The sequence below is a fragment of the Onychomys torridus genome, chromosome 14, assembly GCF_903995425.1.
Source record: "Onychomys torridus chromosome 14, mOncTor1.1, whole genome shotgun sequence".
Classification (NCBI taxonomy): domain Eukaryota; kingdom Metazoa; phylum Chordata; class Mammalia; order Rodentia; family Cricetidae; genus Onychomys; species Onychomys torridus.
The window spans coordinates 47,828,117-47,850,310 of record NC_050456.1 but is presented as its reverse complement, the minus strand read 5'-3'; the positions used below and the strand labels follow the sequence as shown (position 1 = coordinate 47,850,310).

The 22,194-nt window shown below is 41.1% G+C and overlaps 2 protein-coding genes across 5 annotated transcripts in view; one reads left to right on the top strand and one right to left on the bottom strand.

The window, feature by feature from the left end:
* Positions 1 to 16,075, bottom strand: part of Rad51b (RAD51 paralog B) — a 754,045-nt gene extending 737,970 nt beyond the window's left edge. Inside the window, exons 1-5 of the mRNA XM_036205342.1 lie at positions 16,003 to 16,075; positions 12,761 to 12,762; positions 12,507 to 12,590; positions 10,900 to 11,013; positions 9,005 to 9,121 (exon numbers count right to left, since the gene is read on the bottom strand). Coding sequence (XP_036061235.1) covers positions 9,005 to 9,121; positions 10,900 to 11,013; positions 12,507 to 12,590 — 315 coding nt within the window. The 5' untranslated portion in view covers positions 12,761 to 12,762; positions 16,003 to 16,075. The remainder of the gene's footprint in view (positions 1 to 9,004; positions 9,122 to 10,899; positions 11,014 to 12,506; positions 12,591 to 12,760; positions 12,763 to 16,002) is intronic.
* A 975-nt stretch (positions 16,076 to 17,050) lies between these two features.
* The window catches only part of Zfyve26 (zinc finger FYVE-type containing 26), a 66,321-nt gene continuing 61,177 nt past the window's right edge, over positions 17,051 to 22,194 (top strand). For all 4 annotated transcript variants that reach the window (XM_036205866.1, XM_036205867.1, XM_036205865.1 and 1 more), the window contains exons 1-3: positions 17,051 to 17,110; positions 17,592 to 17,868; positions 19,525 to 19,603. In XM_036205866.1, the coding sequence (XP_036061759.1) occupies positions 17,675 to 17,868; positions 19,525 to 19,603 (273 nt within the window). In that variant the 5' untranslated portion in view covers positions 17,051 to 17,110; positions 17,592 to 17,674. The remainder of the gene's footprint in view (positions 17,111 to 17,591; positions 17,869 to 19,524; positions 19,604 to 22,194) is intronic.

The window sequence follows — 22,194 nt, the reverse complement described above, 5'->3', positions numbered from 1 at the left end:
GGAAGGACACCCATTCGTTATCTCAGAGTTTGGAGGTCAGAGTCCTGACAGGCTTGACAGAACTCTCTGCTCAGTATCTCACGAGGCCAAAATCAAGGGATCAGCTGCACTGCACTCCAGTCTGGAAAAATCAGTGTCAACTCCCGAGCTCAGTCAGGCTGTTGGCAAAAATCTGCGCTGCTGCTCTGGTCTCGCTGTCACCCGAGAGCTTGGAACATCCCTACTGCTCCTGGTGGCCACATGCATTCCTGCGCATGCGCCCGCTTCATCTCCAAACCAGCAGCACCGTAAGTCCTCTCCCCATGCTTTACTCTTCATACCAGTGGGAGAATGATCACTGCTCTGGAGAGTTCCCGGGACGAGATCTAGGTGCTTTCCAATCTGAAAGCCGCTGTGCCATAGAATATCCCTTAACCATGGCAATGACATCTCATCATACTCCCAGGACCAGGGCTGAGAATGCAATGTCATTGGCAGGTGTCTTAGTCACTGTTTTATTATTGCTGTGAAGAGACACCGTGACCATGGCAACTCTTATTTTTAAAAAAAAAAAAGCATTTAATTGGGGGCTGGAGCACAGTTTCAGAGGCTTAGTATTGGTGAAATTATTAAGGCCACTCCACGTAGTTAAAAGGGAGGTTTATTTTGTGGGGTAACTTACAAGTGATAGGATAGCTTGTAGGGTCTGGCAAAGGTATGGCGCAGTCCGGCGGTGTTCTCTGGAGAACTCTACTAAGTCCACCTCCAGCGTCCAGGGTCCCAGAACCAAGTGAGACCTCTCCTCTCGATCCTGGGTCTTCCGCTTACTCCCTCAGCCCCGCCTTGTGGGCGTGACCATTACCGAAGCCTCAGTGGGGGTTGGAACTTCCAGGCCAATGCTGGGATGGCTACCCACTACAGCTTAGTCCATTATCATGGCAAGGAGCATGGTGACAGCCAGGTGAGGTGCTGAAGGAGTATCTGAGAGCTACATCCTGATCCACAAGCAGACAGAGAAAGAGAGACACTGGGCCTGGCACAGACTTTTGAAAACTCAAAGCCTACCCCAGTAACACAGCAAGGCCACACCTTCGAATCCTTCTAATCCTCAAGTGGTGCCACTCCCAGATGACCAAGCATTCAAATACATGAGCCTATGAGAGTCATTCTTATCCAAACCACCACAGGAAGCCACTCCAGAAATTTTGACTGATACAATGTCTCTGAGAACAGAGACCTAGTATCTTAATAAATTAAGGGGTTTGCCAGGTGTGGTGGCACATGCTTTTAATGCCAGCACTTGGGAGGCAGAGGCAGAGTTCGAGGCCAGCCTGGCCTACAGAGCAAGATCCAGAACAGGTACCAAAACTACACAGAGAAACCCTGTCTCGGGGGAAAAAAAAAGAATGAAAATAAATAAATAAATAAATAAAAATCTTTACAATAAAACACCTCCTAAACCTTGCTAATTACAGGATCAAAGGGAAGGGTGTAAGATAGGCAACAGAAGACAAAACATCAGAGTAAACAAGAACTGGACAAGTGTTAAAAATAAAGAAAGAAGCCAAGCACGCTGGCACACACTTAATCCCATCACTCAGTAATCAGAGGCAGGCAGGTCTCTGCATTCAAGGCCAGCCTTGTCCACATAGCCAGTTCAGTTCCAAGCCAGCCAGAGATACATATAGAAAGAAAACAAAGAAATAAGAAAGAAAACCAATAGTAATAAATGCCTTCATTCAATGGGCATTTATTAAGTACCGTGTATGTGTGTTAATAATGTAACTGGACTAAGAAGAAACTAATAACACAATCACTGCCACTTGACATTTACTGTGCAGTGAAAAAGATACACATTAACTAATCACATGAATAGTAAAAGTGTAATGGAGACAAGCGCTACAAAGAAGAGCCATGTCGTTCATTTCTCCAGGAGTACATGGTAATTCTGAATGTCTTTAGTTTAAAATGCTCAAATATGTACAATAAAAAGAAACAAAATTCGTCTATCCAAAAATGAAATGGGCTAAATAAATCTCTCTGAAGAGGTATTATATCAACTCGGGAAGGATCAATAAAGAAAAAGTAAACTAGATTTAAATAACTTAAAGTATTTATTACTATTATTTCCTTTTACATATATAGGTGTTTTGCCCACATGGCTAAGCACCATATATGTGTAGTTCCCATGGAGGGAGAAAAGGGTTTTGGATCCTATGGAAACGGAGTTGCAAATGGTTGTGAGTGGCATGTGGGTAGAACCCAAATCCTCTGGAAGAGCAGCCAATGCTCTTAACTGTTGGGCCATCTGTTCAGCCCTTGTAAATAACTTTAAAAGGACATGCTTAATTTAATGATCATATACAGAGCAACCAATAATTAGCAAACAATTATTCTGTCTAAGTACATATGGAACAACTACAAAAGCTAATCTGTATTTTTAGACTTAAAAAAGTTTCAGGGGTCAGGAACACAAAACTATAATCCAAGCATAGGACGAACCAAGAGATAAGAAGACTCCTTTTTAAGAAAAAAGAGAGAAGTATCTTCACAAGGGTCTTTGGAGAATCCTCAACATCACATCATAATCTAACATAAATGCAATCAAGGCAAGAATTTAACTAATTTTTTGAAATAATTTAAAATTTTTTAATTCCAAATAAACTCATGAGGCAAATAAGTAAGCATAACAAAAAAAAACTAAATTTAAAATTGGATAAAAATGAAAACACTGTAAATGGAAGAATATCTGGACTGAGAAGGTAGTTTCCTGGCCCAACACATTCCCCAAAAGACAAACTTAGATGTAAGAATATAAAACAAAGAAAAACAGAACAGTAATGTATTAAATGTTTAAGAAAAATTTTTATCTTTTTTTGTGTGTGTGTGTGTGTGTATGTGTGTGTGTGTGTGTGTGTGTGTGTGTGTGTGTGTGTGTAGCAGAGGATCAAACCCAGGGCCTTGCGCTTTACCACTGAGCTAAATCCCCAACCATGAAAAATTTTTAAAGAAGAATAATTACAGAAAAAGGTAGTTGGAAGAAAACAAGAAATAAGCAAAATAAATAAACAAATTAATTAATTAATAGAAGACAAAGGAATTAGAAGTCCAACAAGAACAATAACAAAAAACCTGAAGACTATAAAATATTCAAATATCTGACTATATCTTTTTTAAAGTGTGAGAGAAAAGACAAAATAAGTAGAATTGAGAATGGAAAGGAGAACAAAGCCAGATATAAAATCACATTTGAAGCATAGGAAAATTAATAACTCTATGATAATAAATTTGAAAACTTAAATATGTTAGCCATATTAGCCATAGGAGTGGTAGATACACCTTCAATCTGAGGACTCAGGATACCGAGGCAGGTCAGTCTCTGCGGGTTCCAGGCCAGTCTGGTCTACAGATAGCCAAGGCTACATAGTGAAACCCTGTCTCAAACACACACAACACACACACACACACACACACACACACACACACACACACACACTCACTCAAATCCTAAAAATATCATTTGCCTAAACTACTCAGAAAGAAATTAGAAACTGTAAATAGTCCTATAATCATTAAAGGAATTGAATTCTTTTCCCTTTAATCTTCCCACAAAGAAAATAACAATACCAAACAATCTTTGAGGCTCTGAAGAGCAAACAATGTTAATTGTGTAAATGCTATCACTCAATGTAAAAAGGAGACAACATTCCGCAATCCATTATACCAAACTAGTATAGATTCTAATGCAGAGAGTCACTACTAAAAGGAATACTTATATCCCAAGATCCACCATGAGTACTGATATAGAAATGTCAAATATCAGAAAACTGAATCCAAGAGTTAAAAAATAATAATATGTCATGATCAAGCTGACCTTGTCCTAAAGGACAATGATGATTTACTATTAGAGGACCTGGAAATGCTACTCACTTCATGTTAGATCAACACAGAAAATTCTCATTTCAATTCATGAAAAAAAAAAAAAAAAAGGCACCTCGTACAATTCAACACCAAACTAATACTGTACCTAGGAAAAGAAGAAAATTCCTTGAATCTGACCAAGGATAAATCTCAAATACCTACAGCAAATATTATGGGTTGGATTATTTTCTTTCACTTTCTATCTGGAAATTTAAACTTGTAGGAAAATTGTAATAGTAACAAAAGAATATCAGAAGCCATTTGAATTCATTTCCCACATCTATTTAGTTAACATTTGCCCATCTTTTTTTATCATTTTTGCCCTCTCCCAAGTCTACATATGTATGTGTAAGATACATATTTCTCTCAACTGAGTTAGCTGTATATATCAAAGTTATTCACTAAATATTTTAGTGTGTGTTTCCTAATGAACATATTCTTTTGCATAATCATAGTACAATTAATTAACAGCTTCAGTAACCTAACATTGTTCAGCTTGCTAATTTCTGTCACTTGATTCAGTAAGACTCACCATCATTTTTAATGATGAAATATGAGAAGAGTCATCCTTTTCAAACCAGGAAGGATGTGGCTTGAAATGATTTTAGTTTATTTGTGTATTGTTACTGTGTCTGTGCACACATGAGGAGGTACAGAGAAGACTTCCTGAAGATGGTTTTCTCATCCATCTCTATGTGGGTTCCTGAGATCACACTTGGAACACCAGGCTAAATGGCAAGCTTCTTTAAACAGTGAGCCATCTCGCTGGCCCCAATACAATTTTAAACAACTATATTAACAATTCAATTAAAAGTTACAGATATGAGCCAGGCAGTGGTGGCACATGCCTTTAATCCCAGCACTCAGGAGGCAGAAGCAGGTAGATCTGGGGGGTGGGGGGAGTTACAGATATGGAGCTGAAGGGATGGCTCAACAAATAAGAGCACTTGCTGCTCTTGCAGAGGATCTGAGTTCAGTTCCCAGCATTCTTATGGTGGCTCACAGGTATCTGTAACTCTAGTTCCAGTGAATCTAACTCCTTCTTCTGGCCTCTGCAGGCACCAGGCACGCATGTACACATACACATATGCAGGTAAACACCTATACACATAAAATAAAAATAAGTTTAAAAAATAAAAGCACAGGCAGTAGTGGCACATGCCTTTAATCCCAGCACTCAGGAGGCAGAGGCAGGCGGACCTTTGTGAGTTCGAGGCCAGCCTGGTCTACAGAGTGAGATCCAGGAAAGGCGCAAAGCTACACAGAGAAACCCTGTCTCAAAAAACCATAAATAAATAAATAAATAAATAAATAAATAAATAAATAAATAAAGTAAAAGCAAAAGATGATTTTTTAGAAAATAAAGAAGCTAGGTATGATGGTGCACACCTGTAATCACATAGGAAGCAAGATGATCACAAGTTCAAAGCCAGCCTGAGCTATATGACCAGATGCCACAATGAAAGAGACAAGCAGACATAAAGATGGACACACTGGAGAAATACAAAACAAAGCCACAAAGAAATAACCCATACATTCATGAGAAGAACTGAAATAAAACACAAACAGGCAGTTGTGCACACTGACATAGATACATGGTAGACTGTGTACTTAGCATGTGTGAAGGCCTAGCTAGGTTCAAAACCTGGCATCAAAATAAAAAAAAAAAATTTTTTTTAAATGCTAAGTGTTGGTGAGAATGTATTGAATAAAAAACACTGTGCATTCCAGTGAGGATGCAGAATGCTACAGTCACTTTGGAAACCAGTCTGGCAGATTCTCAAAGAGCCAAGTACATTATATGATCCAGTCTTTCCATTCACTCCTAGGTGAGTATTTACCCAAGCCTAACAAAAACCTATTTTACACCAAACATACCCATAAATATTTATGATAGACAAATACCTTAGATGTGCTGCAACATTTAGTTACCTTAAAAATGCCATGTGAAAGAAACTAAACAGAACTGTCTACGAATTGCATGAGTTCATTTATGTGAAATGCTTACAGGAAGCAAATTATAAAGGATGAAAATGGATCAGTGTTTGCCTGGGCCTAGGATGGAAGTGAGGATTCCCTGCAAGTGGAACAAAGAAGATGGAGGCCACAGTAAGGGCTGCACAGCTGGACGTTGACAAAGCCTGGATTCTAGGTATTTAAATTATACCTGGAAAGAGTTGTTTTTAAAGTCTCCAAACGACAGCTAAAAGATCAAAAAAGTTGGTAGGAAAAATAAAACTCAGATCTAAGGATGGACAGAATTCTGACTGTACCAAGGCAAGAAGACAGAAGCCTGGCAGGATGTCTGCACTTGGTTGGTGGGAGTATGAGCCAGCACAGCACTCTGGAGGACAACTGGCCCTGACTGTGTGAGGTTACCCATGTGTACACGCTGCAACCACTAAACCACTCCAGGCCAGACACTCCAGGCAGTGGCCACACAGAAAATCCTTCAGGTTTTGCATACCAAATGGTCTCTGTCACAACTAACTAAACTCTGCCCTTATGTCACAAGACAACCACACACAAAATGTAAACAAATGAGCTTGGCCATAAAACTTTATTTCCACAAACAGGCAATGAGCTGAATTTAACTGGAGGGTAGTGGTTCTCCAATCCCTGACCCAGAGGGGAACTTCCCGATGCTATCCAGCAGCCTGGGCAGTTTTCACGGGACTTATTGTTATCAGCAGCAAATGAGGAACGGCCCAAATGTTCACTAATAACAAAAGCTGTACATTGTGATATAGTCTCAGATGAAATATAATACAGCAGCAAAAACTATGTTCCTGCTACCTGAAGCAACATGAAAAAAAAAATCTTAGAAACAACATTAAATGAAAAAAGCAATTCATAAAGGAGACATGAGAGATGACACAATCACAGATATATGATTTTTAAAGTTCAAAAATAAGCAAAACAAAAACTGTATACCAGCCGGGCGGTGGTGGCGCACGCCTGTAATCCCAGCACTCAGGAGGCAGAGGTAGGTGGATCTATGTGAGTTCGAGGCTAGCCTGGTCTACAGAGCTAGTCTAGGACAGGCTCCAAAGCTACAGAGAAACCCTGTCTCAAAAAAAACAAAAACAAAAACAAAAAAAAAACCCAAAAACCTGTATACCTCCCACGTAACTATAAAGTAAAAGGAAACTACAGAGAACGGTAAAAATGAAGGATGCAGATAAGCTATTCCCTGAATTCAACTGAAAGGCCCCAAAAGATTTTAGAAATGACCTACACCAGGGCAGAAAGTAAAGAATTTGTTACTAATCAGCCTTATAAGCCAGCTAGACGGATCATAACAAAACACCCAAAAGGCTTATAACTTCACTTGAATTCAAACAATTCATAAGTGAAGTGAAAGTAACAAGGTGGGGAAATCACTGTAAAACTCAAGGATAAAACACACGCATTGGTTAATCGTCTTTAGATTCAGTTGTTTTGTTTGTTTTCTGTATAAGTAAATTTATAACTCCATCAGTACTATAGTCCTGAATTGACCTGGTCCAGCCAAACCTCAAACGGACTGTGTGTAAAGTGTAATTCTGGCACCATCTGGTGGCAATCAATGACAACAGCAAGTCCTTCAGTTAGCTTCTTCATTCATCAACTATTTATTTAATAGGTATCTACTAGACACAGCAGTCTTTAAATCTCTCTAGGAATAAAGGAAATAAAATATTCCCTAAAACAGGATTCCTATCTTTAAGAAAAAATTACAATTAAATTATGATTATGAGAACTATAAGAAAACACCAGGGATGTAGCTCAGTCAGTCTGACACTGCATAATATGCTTAAGGTCCTGGGTTTGATACCCAGGAACACACACAATGTGTGTGCTCTTAGAAGTTTGCTTCTGAAATTTTCAGGCAAGAAGTTCTCAGGATACTGATAAGCAGCCTACAGATGCCACACCCATACACACCAAAGCCCCTTTCGAGGAAAAGAGCCACATTGCTCCTGAAGTGCTCTCTGCTTCCTGAAACTTCATTCAAAGGACAGAGCCTAAATTCCTTTCCCTGACCCTAAGCTGGGCTTATGGCTCACTTACAACGAAGAGAACCTGTCATAAGCAGTAGCGTAATCACCGAGGACACCACCACTTCCATCTTGCTCTATTGGCCAACCCACCCTGAGTGAAGCCAGCCAGGATGTCATGAGAAGATACAGACTGTGAAGCCCCCACTTAGGGAAGAACTGCCAAAACACAGCACCAGCCTGCCAGTGAATGAGCCCCTGGGAGTCCGCTCCTCTGGGCATCTTCAACTGTGGCTGACTGCAGGCAGTACCAATGTCCCTAAGCTCAGACACTCCCAAAACACTGTGAAGTCAGTGTTTCTCGTTGCTTCAAGCCAGTTAGCTTGAGGACAATTCATTATGCAACAACATAAAATAATACAGTAAGTGATTGCTTCCTAGAATCAAATACTATCAATAGCAGGAAACAAAAGTAGCTTAATATATATTTTAATTTATAGTTTAATATATTATTTGCTAACATATTATCAAAACTGATTCGTACTAGAAACCTCTAAGTAGTAATCCATTTTTCAGTCCACTCAATCTGTTTCCTAATACTATTTCATAATACTGTGGTTGCATGCATGTGTGTGTATTCATGCATGTGTGTACATGTGCAGTTGTGTGCACGTGTGATTGAGGCCTGCGATCAACATTCAGTGTCTTCCTCTGCTCTTCTCCATCTTGTGGTTTGAGACAGAATCAGCTCCTCTCCACCGCACTGGCATTACAGACATACACCACCACTACAACTGGCTTCTCCACGGGTACTGGTGACCTCGACTCAGGCCCTCAGGACTGTAAGGCAAGCAGAAGGACTCTGCCCACTCAGCCATCTCCTCAGAGCCCAATACTCATCACTTTCTGAAGCAATTCAAAGAAACAAAAACCGGGACACACCTAGTCAGTCAGCAGGGTTTGTGTAAGGCCCGTTTATAAAGCAGCTACACTGACCCTGGCTGGAGGACTACCCCAGCAGAGTACTTACAACTTAGTTCACATTCGTTTTCATGAGGTCATTGGTGCCTTCTTTAACTAACCTGGCTAAGACACTTATAGAAGAAGGTATGGGTTTCCTTTACCTCTGTGAGCGATCCACAAGCCACACCACCGTGCAGGACTTCATCCAACGCAGAAAGGGTGGTAGACAGGAAGGCTGGGGAGAGATCAGCAGACCTCCGCATCTTTATCTCATAAGCCTGAACAAGAAAATCATTAAGTTCCACTCAGCTGTTACAAACAAACTCTATAACCATAACCCAGCCTTCCTTCCTCTATTACTCATTGGACTAGTGAATATTTACCCAGTGCCAATGACCATGCTAAACTATAAGGATGAACAATGACAAACAGTTACCTTGTTCACAGGCTTACCGGAAAACAAGGACTATGGGATTCAGACCCTGGGTGACTACAACATTGTGAACTTACAAACTTATTAGACGTACAAACTAATTACACCTGACCCAGACATAGTGGTCTAGAGGGCTTCACTGAAGAGCTAGATATCTGTGCAAAACTCTGAATCCACTGTTAGATAAGCAAAAGGAAAGTGAACATTCTTGCCAAAGAGGCAAGGACGCACACAGAAAGAGCAAGACATGGGGAAGCAGCAGAAGCTAAGGGAAAATGCAAACCATAAATAATTCAACAGAGTTCGCTTAGGATGGCTGACAGACAGACTGGGAGCTGTGACAAGGCTGGAGGAGCAAGCAAGAGCCTCACACCAGGAGCTCTGGAGCAGAGGCAACACAGCCATGTGATCCTTTCGAACTCAGGTTGATTGGTGAAGCACAGCTTGAAGGCGGCAGGGGAGATGGGTGAGACATGGCCCCTAAAAGATATGCACACCAGCCGGGCGGTGGTGGCGCATGCCTTTAATCCCAGCACTGAGGAGGCAGAGGCAGGCAGATCTCTGTGAGTTCGAGGCCAGCCTGGGCTAACAAGTGAGTTCCAGGAAAGGCGCTGTCTCAAAGAAAAAAACAACAACAAAAAAAAAACCAGAGTACTCATGAGTGCTGTACAACAAGTATGAAGGGTTTTTAACAGGACAAATTCTTTTTTTTTTTTTAATTTGCAAATCACCATCAGCAAGTAAATGAGTTTAAGCACACTTGCACACTCTTGGCTCATAATGGAACAAAAGAGTGAACAGAGGGAACTCATGCTACACCGTGCTTCACAAACTGGCAACAGAGAAGGACGGTCTGGGGGAAGCAGAGGAGCATGACCGGACTCCAGGGAGCCCCCGAATTCTTCACTTCAGGTCACCGCAGCCATTGCCACAGTGAAACACTTGTACCCAGTGACTCTCTGTACTAAACCGTCACCTACAAAGGTTCTGTTGTGTGCAAGGCAGCAGCTCCAATTGTGGATCCTCCGTGACCTTTAGAGCCACTTGATATATCTACCCCAACTTTTCAATTTTAGCCATTATACAATCAGATATACAAAGAGTCTGCATGGCATGCAGACAATTCACCTTTGATTGTATTAAATCCAGGCTGTCATGGGGAGTGGCAACCAGGAAGAGGTGAACTGGCGTTAGAATGGAGGACTAACCATTAGGGGGCATCTCTTTCCTTCTTTCCTTCTTTCTTTTCGGTTTTACACTTTCATTTGAAGTCTCTCATCTGTGAGACGAAGGCTTTTTTCCTAATAATTCTCCCTCCTAAATTGTTCTCATAGTGACCAGCACTCCAGCCTCTGCTACAATACCACACGAAGAGCCCGTTACTATTTCCAGAACAGAGTGACAGATATTTTAGGAGACTCTGAATATTTTCTTGCTTGTTTTCAGCCTAAGCTAATCACTGAACAAGCACCTTTTCCAGAACCTGTGCATTCGCTGTCCCAGTGGCCAGACACTTCCCCACCCCACCTCCATCCCCGGGGTCTTTGCCTGTCTCCCCAGTTCATCCTCCCCATCTGAGCTAAAGCACTGCTTCCATGAGGGAGCTGCCCAAGTTACACATACCGTTTGCATCCGTGGAGCACAGGCCCTGCTGACCATACTCAGAAGCTTGTGGACACCTCCATAACTCAGGCCAGTCACTCTCATAAGTTCCAGTGGGGAGAGACCTAGAAAGTCCTAAAGAGAGAAGAAGGAAAAATAAATATTTAACATACATGCATAACGAAGATGTAAAAATTAAAAAGACATTTTCATCATGGGCTCTTTTTTTATTTGAAAAGAAAAGCAGATATAAAACAAAAAGAAACTTCCGGTTGCTGTTCATCTCTAAGCAGAAGTGAAATGTGTTGCAGACAGAAGATTTACAGCTCTTTTACATCCTACCCCTGAGTTCTACCCTATGTATGCCTCAACTCAGGGATGTGAGGCAGTCTTACACTTTGACACAGCCTAGCCAGCATGTCTCAGAAGATACACCAAGCAATGTCACAAACAGCACCAGCCAGTCCAAGTTCAGATGAGCACTGCACTTGAGTTTGGGTCCAAATGTGTGCCCAAAAGAATCAGGTTTAAAAGGGTTTGTTTTCTAGGCTAAAAATTAACTCAGAGAAAAATATTTGACTACTGAGAGAATGGGGATGTTTACTGTTCAATTTAGAATACAGAATAAAATGTTTAATTCATACTTTTAAACCATTTAAAATATAGACTTATTTATTAAATGTATTAACAGAATAAAGATATCCCCAAAATAAACAATCCCAATAAATTATATGTTGTGAAAATATGTTCATTAAAGACAAAAATCTTAAAATAAAACTTTAACCCTAATTTACCCTCCTAAGAGGGGCTTTCTTCATTACTGTACTTAAAGATGTAACATCTTAAAAAGAAACAAAGGGAAAAAAAAGCAACTTCTGTTGTATACATTTATCAAGCCAGTCCTAACAATTTACTGCTGGACAAGGGTATGACTTAGCTGCAGAACACTTAAACCTGAGGCTCAATGCCTACCATTAGTAAATCATAACAATAACTCTAATTATTAATGTCTCTCCTAAGAGAAATCATCCTCGTGCGATCTCATTTAAGTCATATTTCTCAAGTAACAATAAAAAAATAACTTTAAGTGGATGAAACTTCTCAGGAACCCCAAACAAATGACACGCACATTCCTCCTTATGCCATGGTCATTCTTGTCCAAAAATACAAACTACTGGACTTTAGTAAATAAAGTTCCAGCTGCAAATGCAACCTAAATCATGATTTCACTTGCTTTTGTAAATCTGCATTTTTATGTTTGTGTTGTTTAGGCATGTGGAGGTGAGAAGTCAACACAGGATGTCCCCTTCAGTCACTCTTTAAGATCTGACCTCTGAGACAGATGTGGAGGTCGCAATTCGGCTACACTGGCTACCCAGCAGCCGCAGGGATCCTCCTGTCTCTGTCTCCTTGGAGTTGGGAGTTCAGGTGTGCACTCCAGGCCTGGCCTTTTATGACAGTGTTGGGGATAAGAGCTTAGGTCCTCACGTTTTCATGGCAAGAACTTTACTGACTCTGCCATCTCCCCAGCCCCTACAACCCTGTGTCTTCATAACCCAAGTTTAACAGTTATTAACGTAAACTTGAAATTAATTTGTAAATGGACTTAGAAAGACATAAATTTTTACCTGACAATTTAAGATCTGATGTCTGCTCAAACGGTCACACAGCTCTTGTGGCAAACCCACTCGTCTTAGTTTCTTGCTGCCCATCTTTCCAGATCTCCCAAAGAAGGATCTTGAAAAACATCAGAAAGTAATAAAAATGATAGTGGACAGACTATACAAAACACCCTAAAAATAAAAAGTCCTTCAAACTCCTCTATGTACAAAACAAAATTGCTAATAAAAATAGAAGAGGCAGCCAGGCAGTGGTGGCACACGCCTTTAACCCCAGCACTCGGGAGGCAGAAGCAGGTGGATCTCTGTGAGTTCCAGGCCAGCCTGGGCTACCAAGTGAGTTCCAGGAAAGGCGCAAAGCTACACAGGGAAACCCTGTCTCAAAAAAAAAAAAAAAAAAAAAAAACCACCAAAAAATTAAAAATTAAAAAAATTAAAAAAAAAAAATAGGAGAGGCACTTGCTTACTATCCATGTACAAAGAGAAAGAAAGCAACCTCAGAAAACACATTCCATCCAGTTCTTCAAATATTACATGACTTTAACAGCACTTCATATTTACATTGCAGTCTAGTTTGCCTTCTGTGGCTGTGATAAAACGCTGACCAAAAGCAACTTGGGAAGAAAGGGTTTACTTGGCTAACAAACTATATTCCATTGTCAATGGAAGCCAGGGTGGGAACTCAAGGCAAGAGCTTGAGGCAGAAACAGAAGCTGAGACCACAGAGGAAGGTTGCTCACTGGCTTGCTTCCCTGGCTTGCTCACGGGGCATTCAGGCTCAGGAGTAGGACCACTCACAAGTGAACTGAGGCCTCCTCTATCAATTAACAATCAAGAAAATGTCCCCACAGATAATCTGATGGAGGCAATTCCTCAACTGAGGTTCCCTCTTCTCAGGGGTGTCAAGTGTCAAGTTGACTGCCAAGACGAGCCATCACCTATAACAATCTTAAGATATTGAGTTATTTACACATTTCATTTGGCTATGTAATCTTCCAAATAGCAACTCTGCAATGAACTATAACAAGGACAAATAGACATCAGCTATATACCAACCATGCTCTAACAAGAATAAACAGGCATCTGCTACATACCTATCATGCTCCAAAACTTGATCTTAATATTCTCAACAAATTATAATGAAAATAGGTTGTCTTTTTTTGCACGTGAGAAAGCTACTCTGCAAATGTCAGCTATCCCACTATCACCAGAAAAAAATAACTAGCAGATTTAGAATTCCATCCAGGCAGTTTGACAATGAGACCAATCCTCTTAACTATCGCTATTGTAAGACCACAAATCTTATTTAACCCTTGCTTTCTCTAAGTCAGAACAAATCTCAATCAAATGAGACTTTACTATTTTAAGTGTGAGCAATAAAAATATTCTTTATTTTACTAGCTGATTGCTGTCTCATATGGAATTAAATTCTGTTCTTGTACCTTGCTAACTGAGACTCATGTCTTTGGGGGAGTTAGAACTGTTGTAATATCTGTAATAATGCATGCAAAGAAGAGGCTGTGTATCTCATTGATATGGCAAAGTGTCCTCCAGAAATACTAGAATAGGAACTCATTACTCCATGGAATGAAGTAATAACAATCAATAATTATATGTTAAAGAACAAATCTATATACAAGAATTAAGGTATCTACTACCAGCACTATAGCCCAATTCTGTTTAACACAAATTATCTGAATTACATGAAATCCCCTCCTCTCCCTCCATCCTTCATCTCCTATTTTCCTCTCTTTTCTTTTTCCCACAGAAACAAAACATATTCCCTTTATTTCTCTCAGTGGGAATTTCTTAGAGCTGATTGTTTCCTTAAGAGAAAATTTACCAAGGAACACTGTTATCTGCTACTCTGTTACTTACGGCATTTCAGATAAGGCAGTTCTAGGCAACAACATCACTTAATGAGTAAGTTCAAGGCAAAAAAACAAAAACAAAATTAAAAAAAAAAAACACACAAGCCAAAAAATTACAAAGACCTTAGCAATAACCACTGTGATTTAATAGTACCACTCCCATCATTGGCCCTCACTGTTTATGGCTTCGAGTTATTTCCCTACTCTCCCAAATATAATATAAATTCTCTCAATATAACATTCTCAATGTGTTTGTTTCGTTTGCCAATATTTCTTAAGCACATACTCTGCTGAGCCCAAGGGTTTAAGAACCTTTAAACTCATTTCCTCTCTTTTTCATACTTACAACTGAAAGATGGAGAGAAATACACTCAAATAACCACAACTATGCCCCAAGTATAATTGTAGTTGCTGAAGAAGCAGGTGGGGAGAAGTCGCAAACTGGCCTGAAAAAAGAAAGTAGGTTGACTGTCACAATCCTGCTAGAAGTAGCTTCCTTAAAAGTCAGTTCCATTGCCTAAAATATCTCACGGGACCACAGGACCACATGACAATTCCAAACTTTTAGGATCACATTTAAAAAAAAAAAAAAAAAAAAAAAAAAAAAACCTCGAAAAGGGAGGTCCCTTACTTAGCTCTGACTCAAATACCAGATAGCAAGCCTCAATGAGATTTGCCTTCCTGGCAAAGTTACTTCATTTCCTAGTGCACTGTTTTCCTTGTGTGTAATATAAGGGCAATTCTAGTTTCTACTCCAGAGCTAGTGCATAATGCTCAAGGTAGGCAGTCGTTATAGACGAACATGTGGTACTTCTAACACACCATCCACAAGGTAGGTCAGATTAGTTTAACCTTCCATTTCCACACACAAAGCCTTGACAATCAGTCCTGCTACCACGCTTGGCATTTATATCTTCCTTAATCTTATCTATGTGTTATTATAACTTACGTCTTTCTTCCTGCTCTGTGTGTGTATGTCTGTCTGTCTGTCTGCCTGCCTGCCTGCCTGTCCGTCCGTCCGTCCGTCCGTCCGTCCGTCTGTCTTGGAGACAGAGGCGATGGCAGCTCAGACTGAGTTTTATGTTAGGCGCTCAATAAAAATAGGAAAGTAACAAAAGCAGCTGTTTTGTGGGGGCTGGGGGACTAATTATTTGTTGGGCCCTTAATACGCATTTTAAACTTTAGTTTAAAACTCTAGTTTTAAACGCTTCTGACGTTTTTACTTCATTTTACACATAAGGATACTCTGAGGCACTAAGCTGAAAAACGAGCAAACTAGCCAAGGATGGAGCCCGCATTCGAATCCAGAGATCTGAGTCCAGATTCCAAAAATGTGGCAGTCCCTAAACTTGCCTAGATCCCTAATTGCTCCGAAGCGGAGGGAGAGACATCAAGAGGGAGAAAACCTCATGCAGAGCGCACTAATAAAACAGGGCAGCTTCCAAGCATCACCCACCCCTGAGAAAGTCGGAAGCTGAGGTTCCAGGGACGAGCCCGTACGGGAAGCAGAGGGCGTGCCCGGTACCCAGCACTCTCCGCCACCCGGTATCAACATCCACAGGCCCGGAGAGAATGTACGAGATAATGAGCACACCCACTTCCCCACAACTGCCCCCCTCAGAAACCTCCAGTACCAGGTCAGCAGCCTCGAACTTTCAAACTTTCCCCACCCTCACACAATTACCCGCGAAAAGCGCACACGGCAACAACTGGAGTGCTGGTTGGTCGGTACTCTGCCAACTCATCCAATCAGAAGCAGGCAAAAGTTCGGGTTGGCCCCGCTGCGTTCTGGGAACTGTAGTTCATACTCTCAGCCTAGCCGCTTAATCCAGTTAGATTTCTCCGTTGTAGGGATTATCAAAATCGAAGGGAAGAACCTCTCAAAACGAGTGTGAAGCAAGGAAAACCTTGCCTGGAAATTCTTTTCCTTATTGAATCGTCTTTTTGGGGCTGAGGAGTTGGAGAAAGGATGGGCTCGCTGTCTATTTCAGTTTTGGAAAGAGAGCTTAGTGTTCGTTTTGCTTTGCACTTTGAAGCTAACTGAAGCTTCTCAAACTAAAATATACATTGACAAAAAACACCGAGTGTAATTGAAAAAGAAATAAAGGAAATCAAGTAGGTTTAATAGTAAAGCAGCCTCGGTAAGAAAAACTAGTAAACTTAAGAACTGGCTTGATTACTGAACTTATGAAAAGCCTTTGCTCACTTTTTGCTTTCGGTTGCACAACTCTTCTGTGTCGACCTCGGTCTTCTGGTTTATATATAATTATGTGTTATTAATATATATATATGATAGTTATGTATAAATGAATATATATCCCAAGTAGATAGAATAATGATGCAGGAGGATCCAGGACTCCTGTGGACATCCCCAGCGTCTGTCACTGGCTGGCACTGAGATAGTGGCGGGGCTGTGGAACACAGCTATTCCTGGCCTCAAATCCCCCGAAATGCATAACCAAAGGTGCTACAAGGAGAAGCAATCATGATTAGGAAGGGTCCTCCTGGTAGCTAGCGTACTTATTAACTGTTCCGTAGCTTCACCACTGCGATCAGGTGCGGTCACGTGACTCAAATAACTATGGTACTTGATTTGCATCTTCCTTCTCCTAAGCCAATAGGAGTGGCGCTCTCATTCGTCATCCCAGCCCCTTCCACCACTCTTCGCAATGGGATCTGTCACCTGACCGGGCTCAAACATGGCTGCCCTGGGAGCTGCAATGCTTTTGACTCCGGGAGCAGGTGAGTGTAAAGCGCAGGGAAGGCGGCTAGGGTGCTGTCCACGACCCCGCTAGGGGGAGCATCCCTGTCCCCCAGCCTCCCGGCTCTCCTATTCAGTCCCAGATTGATCTCCTGATCTTTAATCCTCTGCCTTAACAGAAGGCTCAAACCAAAGGAGTGCTCATCCTTACCAAAGCACCCACCTAGAGATTTGTAATCCGAATCCGACTGACAAAATGTTCAGGAGCGAATGCGGAAGTAAATTTATGTGTCTGCGCTCCAGGCTAACACAAATATTAAGATTCTTAGATATTGGGTCCGCGTTAGGAGATGGGATCCACCCCTTTAGAGAAAGAGACGGGTCTCAAGAGGAGTTCGTAACAGGTCAAATTAAACCCAAAACAATAATTAGAAAAGTAAGTTCTGCCTTTTTCTTTCGGGCTGGTAGCTGGTGGTTTATCCAAACAGTTTCGTTTCTTCTCAGCTAGTGTCTTGTTTCTAGGAGGTACTCCTCGCATGAGAAAATTAAAAATGTATTCGGCGTAAGGCCTCTCTTTGTACCTCCCTGCACTCTGTGCTGGGAAAATGAGTTACCCATTTGGAAAAGAGGAAACGGCTACCGAGGAGCAGCTTTTTGAATTTTTCTGTGAGTGTCTGCGGAGGGGCGACTGGGAGTTGGCACAGGCATGTGTACCTCAGCTACACAAGGGACAGGGGGATATCCCCCAAAAGGTGGAAGACGTATTACAGGCGCTGGTGCAGTGTCCCATTCTGCTAAGGTAAGCGACCTCCCTTCTTACCAGGATCTCAGAGGGGGAGGGAGACACAGTGTTCAATATTTTTGGACTCTGGTCTTTATGCCCCCAGTCAACTACTCAATTAAAAATTTATCAGAACTAAACTAGCACATTTCAATGTTATGTTTTATCCTGTAATATATTTTACATTTAATACACTCCACCGGCCTTGGATTACCCTCTAGAGCCAAGTTTAAGTCAGGCTACGAAAAGGTGTCTGAAATCACTCCTTCTTTATTATCAGTAGAAGATGCTGTAACTGCATCTTGTCACCAAAAGACAAACCTATCCTCTCCTCTTGCTTATAAGTGTGATGTGCTGTTGCTTTAACAAAGGACTGAAAGTGCATTAACTTAAACTTTGTATTTGGAAATAATTGTAGACCCACAAAAAGATTGAAAAATAATTGCGTTCAGGGTACCCCTTTTTCCAGCTTCCCCAGTTGTGATACCTCATCCAGCTGTAAAAAATATCAGATTCAGGAAATTGACCTCAGTACATTAACTATAGTAAAGATCTTACTTGATTTTTACCGCTTTTAACTCTATATTTGCTTTTTACTTGTAATTCTATGCAGTTTTACCCATACAAGGATTGAGGTAACCCCACTGTAATAAGAATACAGAAGTGCTCATCACTACATATGAATTCTCTCACTCCTTGCTTATACTGTATGTTTACTCGATGGCCCCTCCTTGCCTCTTGGTAACTGCAGTTCTCCATTCTAGATCTTTCAATTCTTAGGAGTGTTGTGAACTAGTGTCATAGGAGCCCAATGTACTGTTTTGTTCCTTCTGTTATAAGCCTGTGGAATGATTGGATTAGCACATAAAAACCAGAGAAGCAAATCACTCCTCTGTTGGTTTTTTTTTTTTCTCCTTAAATTTGAGTCCTAGGCTGTTACTCCCCAAACGACTGACTTCAAAGTAACGCTTATGAATTCCTATAACTATATAATTAAAAATGAATTTCTATGGACTTCTTTTATTCTTTTGTATTTGATTAATTTTTGGTATTCAAAAGTACACTTAGGGGCTGGGTATGGTAGTTTAACCCATGCATCCCAACTGAGGCCAGGAGGATTGATATGAGTTCAAGACCAGCCTGAATTATACAGTATGGGGCCCTGTCTCAAAACAGTGAGTGGGGGTTGGGCATTTAGCTCAGTGGTAGAGCGCTTTCCTAATAAGCACAAGGCCCTGGGTTCGATCCTTAGCTCCGGTTTAAAAAAACAACAACAACAGTGGGTGACAGATATATTTCAGATGGACTGTGACTTTCTCTGTGGGAATATTCCTACAAATAAGACTAAGCCAGGTATGCTGGGGCTATGTCTATAGCTCCTGACACTCTAGAGGCTGACACAGAGGAGACTCACCTGAGCCCAGAGTTCCAGCCGAAGAACACTGCAGCTGGGAAGATAAAATACAATTGATAGAGTGGCCCAGACATTAGTGAAAGCTGGAAGTTACGGGTCTGTTTATTGAACTGTTCCTTGCAGTTGAGAATTTCTCGGGAGGACTTGCCTGTTCAGGTTTTAAATATACTGAACTGAAAACTGAAAAAAAATCTCGAATCACAGAAGAGAAAAGGCCAGGTGAAACTCCTCTTTTGCTAAATCTTTCTTCTCCTTTTCAGATGCGGGCCAGATATCAACCCTCAAAGACTAGCCTGGCTCTGGCTTCTCGTACTGGAAAAATGGTTGATCCAAGAAAACGTACGTGGGTTTACATTTAAATTTTTCCCTGAGGCCAGGCCTGAGAAGAACTTAGGAGTTAGATTTTTCCTCCTGTCTGTTACTTCCTTTATTCCGTGGTTGGCTGTGGTCTTTCTCAGTATTGACTGTGGAAATTATTTGCTTATTTATTTACCCTGGTAACTTAGCATGTAATATCATTAGGAGTGATAGTATTGTGTTAATATCTCTAGAAGTCTTGCTCTTGAAGAGAATTTTGTGGAGTTCAGTGGCTATGCCAAGACGGATGGGGTGGGTGGCACAAGCCTGTCATCCTAGCACTCAAGAAGCTGACACAAGAAGATCACTAGAGTCCAGGAGTTCAGTGCTGGCCTGGGCAACATAATGAAACTGCCTCAAATACACACACACACACACACACACACACACACACACACACTCACACACACACCATTTGACTCAAAAGAAATGACTCCAGCAATGCCAGAGATGAAACCAAAATCTGACCTACCCCAACCCTGTCCATTTTCCATGTCAGCATTATATTTAGCCTCTATGAACTTCAAAGTAAGAAATTCAATTTTTAAATATCCATCATTTTTTTCCCTTGTATTTATTGCTTTTACTCAACAGGATTTTTTTTTTTTTGAGCTGAGAATCGAACCCAGGACCTTGTGCTTGTTAGGCAAGTGCTCTACCACTGAGCTAAATCCCCAACCCCAGGATTATTTTTGTTTGTTCGTTTAGTTCCATTTTTTTTTTCACATTTGTCTCACCCATAACTACACCAAAAATTCCTGATCTAAATCTTTTTTGGTTATTGTTTTTCAAGACAGGATTTCTGTGTAGTTTGGTTCCTGTCCTAGAACTAACTTTGTAGACCAGGCTGGCCTTGAACACACAGAGATCCTCCTGCCTCTGCCTCCCTGGTACTGGGATCAAAGGGGTATGCCACTACCACCTGGCCTAAATGTATCGTTGAGACAGACTTTTAGCTGGTTGTCTAGCAAAGAGAAATTACAGAAAGCCTAGCAGAAAGAGAAGCAGAACTGTAAAATAATGAACCCTAGGATAAATGAGAGTCAGCGCTAAAGAGAGAGAAAGGTAACAAAAATGAGGTAAAGGAGAAAAGAAAGAGAAAAGAAGAAGATTCGCTGGCATCTTGGAAGGCAGGGGAACGGCGGGGCTTTGTTACTGAATAAGGATCTCCCTATTACAGACAGGAAGCCTGTTGAACTAACTGACCTTTCCTCTGGGGGAGAGGGCTGCTGGCTTGCTTACTTGTGACCTCATTGGCTGCTTATTCTCTGGAAGGTTGCTCAACAACATCAGGTGGTGGATTTCACTTCCCTGGCTCCCTAGGCCAGACAGGGAATTGTTCTTGTTTTGGCCAATACCAGACAGATTACATAGTCGGTAAAGCTCCAGTGATTCGCTTCTGTAAACAGTTCTGGGACTAGCTGTGTTCTTTGGAGAACCATAAACTGTTCTTTGAGGACCAAGACTGTGGGTGCACTTGGAAGTACTGCAGAGCCCTGGAGCTGCTTGCTTTCCCAGGCTCCCACTGCCTGCCAAGGGCTGCCTTCTGATTGCTAGGCGAAGGGCGCTGCTCTTTTCCTTTCCTCCGTTCACCTTTATCTTCTGTCTCTTTTATCTTGCAGTGGTTTAGGCCTACATGTGTAAGCATGTGTATAAAGGTTTAGCTACAGAGATGTTTGCTGATAAGCCGCTACTAAGAGAGGAAAGCTAGAAATAACCCTCATGTCCATAATACACAGCATATCTATGCAAGCATATCTCTATGCAATACACCATGCCGCTGTTCAAAATTATACGATAAATGAATTTTGTTTTTGTTTTTTTGTTTTTTCAACACAGGGTTTCTCTGTGTAGTTTTGGTGCTTGTCCTGGATGTGGCTCTGCAGCCCAGGCTGGCCGCAAACTCACAGAGATCCACCTGGCTCTGCCTCCCCAGTGCTGGGCTTAAAGGTGTGCACCACCACCGCTGCCACCCGGCTTGGTAAATAAATTTTCAATATCATTTTTCATACTTCTCCTTTGTTGATTTTCAGTTTTATATATTATAGTTTACATAGTTATATTTTTTAATTTTTCTAGATTAAAAATATATCACTAGGCTGGGCAGTGGTGGTGAGTTCAAGGCCAGCCTGGTCTACAGAGTGAGTTCCAGACAGGCTCCAAAAAGCTACAGAGAAACCCTGTCTCCAAACAAAAAAAAAAACAAAAAAACCTAAAAAAAAAAAAAAAAAAGAAAGAAAGAAAGAAAACATATCTCTTTTTTAAAATTTTAATGTTTGGAATGATTACAAAATACTCTTTAACCATTTCACTTCCAGTAAGGATTATTGTTTAAAACATATGACTTGAGCCAAGCAGTGATGGCACACGGGAGGCAGAGACAGGTGGATCTCTGAGTTTGGGGCCAGCCTGGTCTACAAAGTAAGTTCCAGGACAGCCAGAGCTGTTAAACAGAGAAACCCTATCTCAAAAAAAAAAAAAAAAAAAAAACATATCTTGGGTTTCTTTGGTTTGGAAATGAAACACAGCACCCTCTGCCAGGCATGCATGCTAAACAGACATTAGATCCTTTC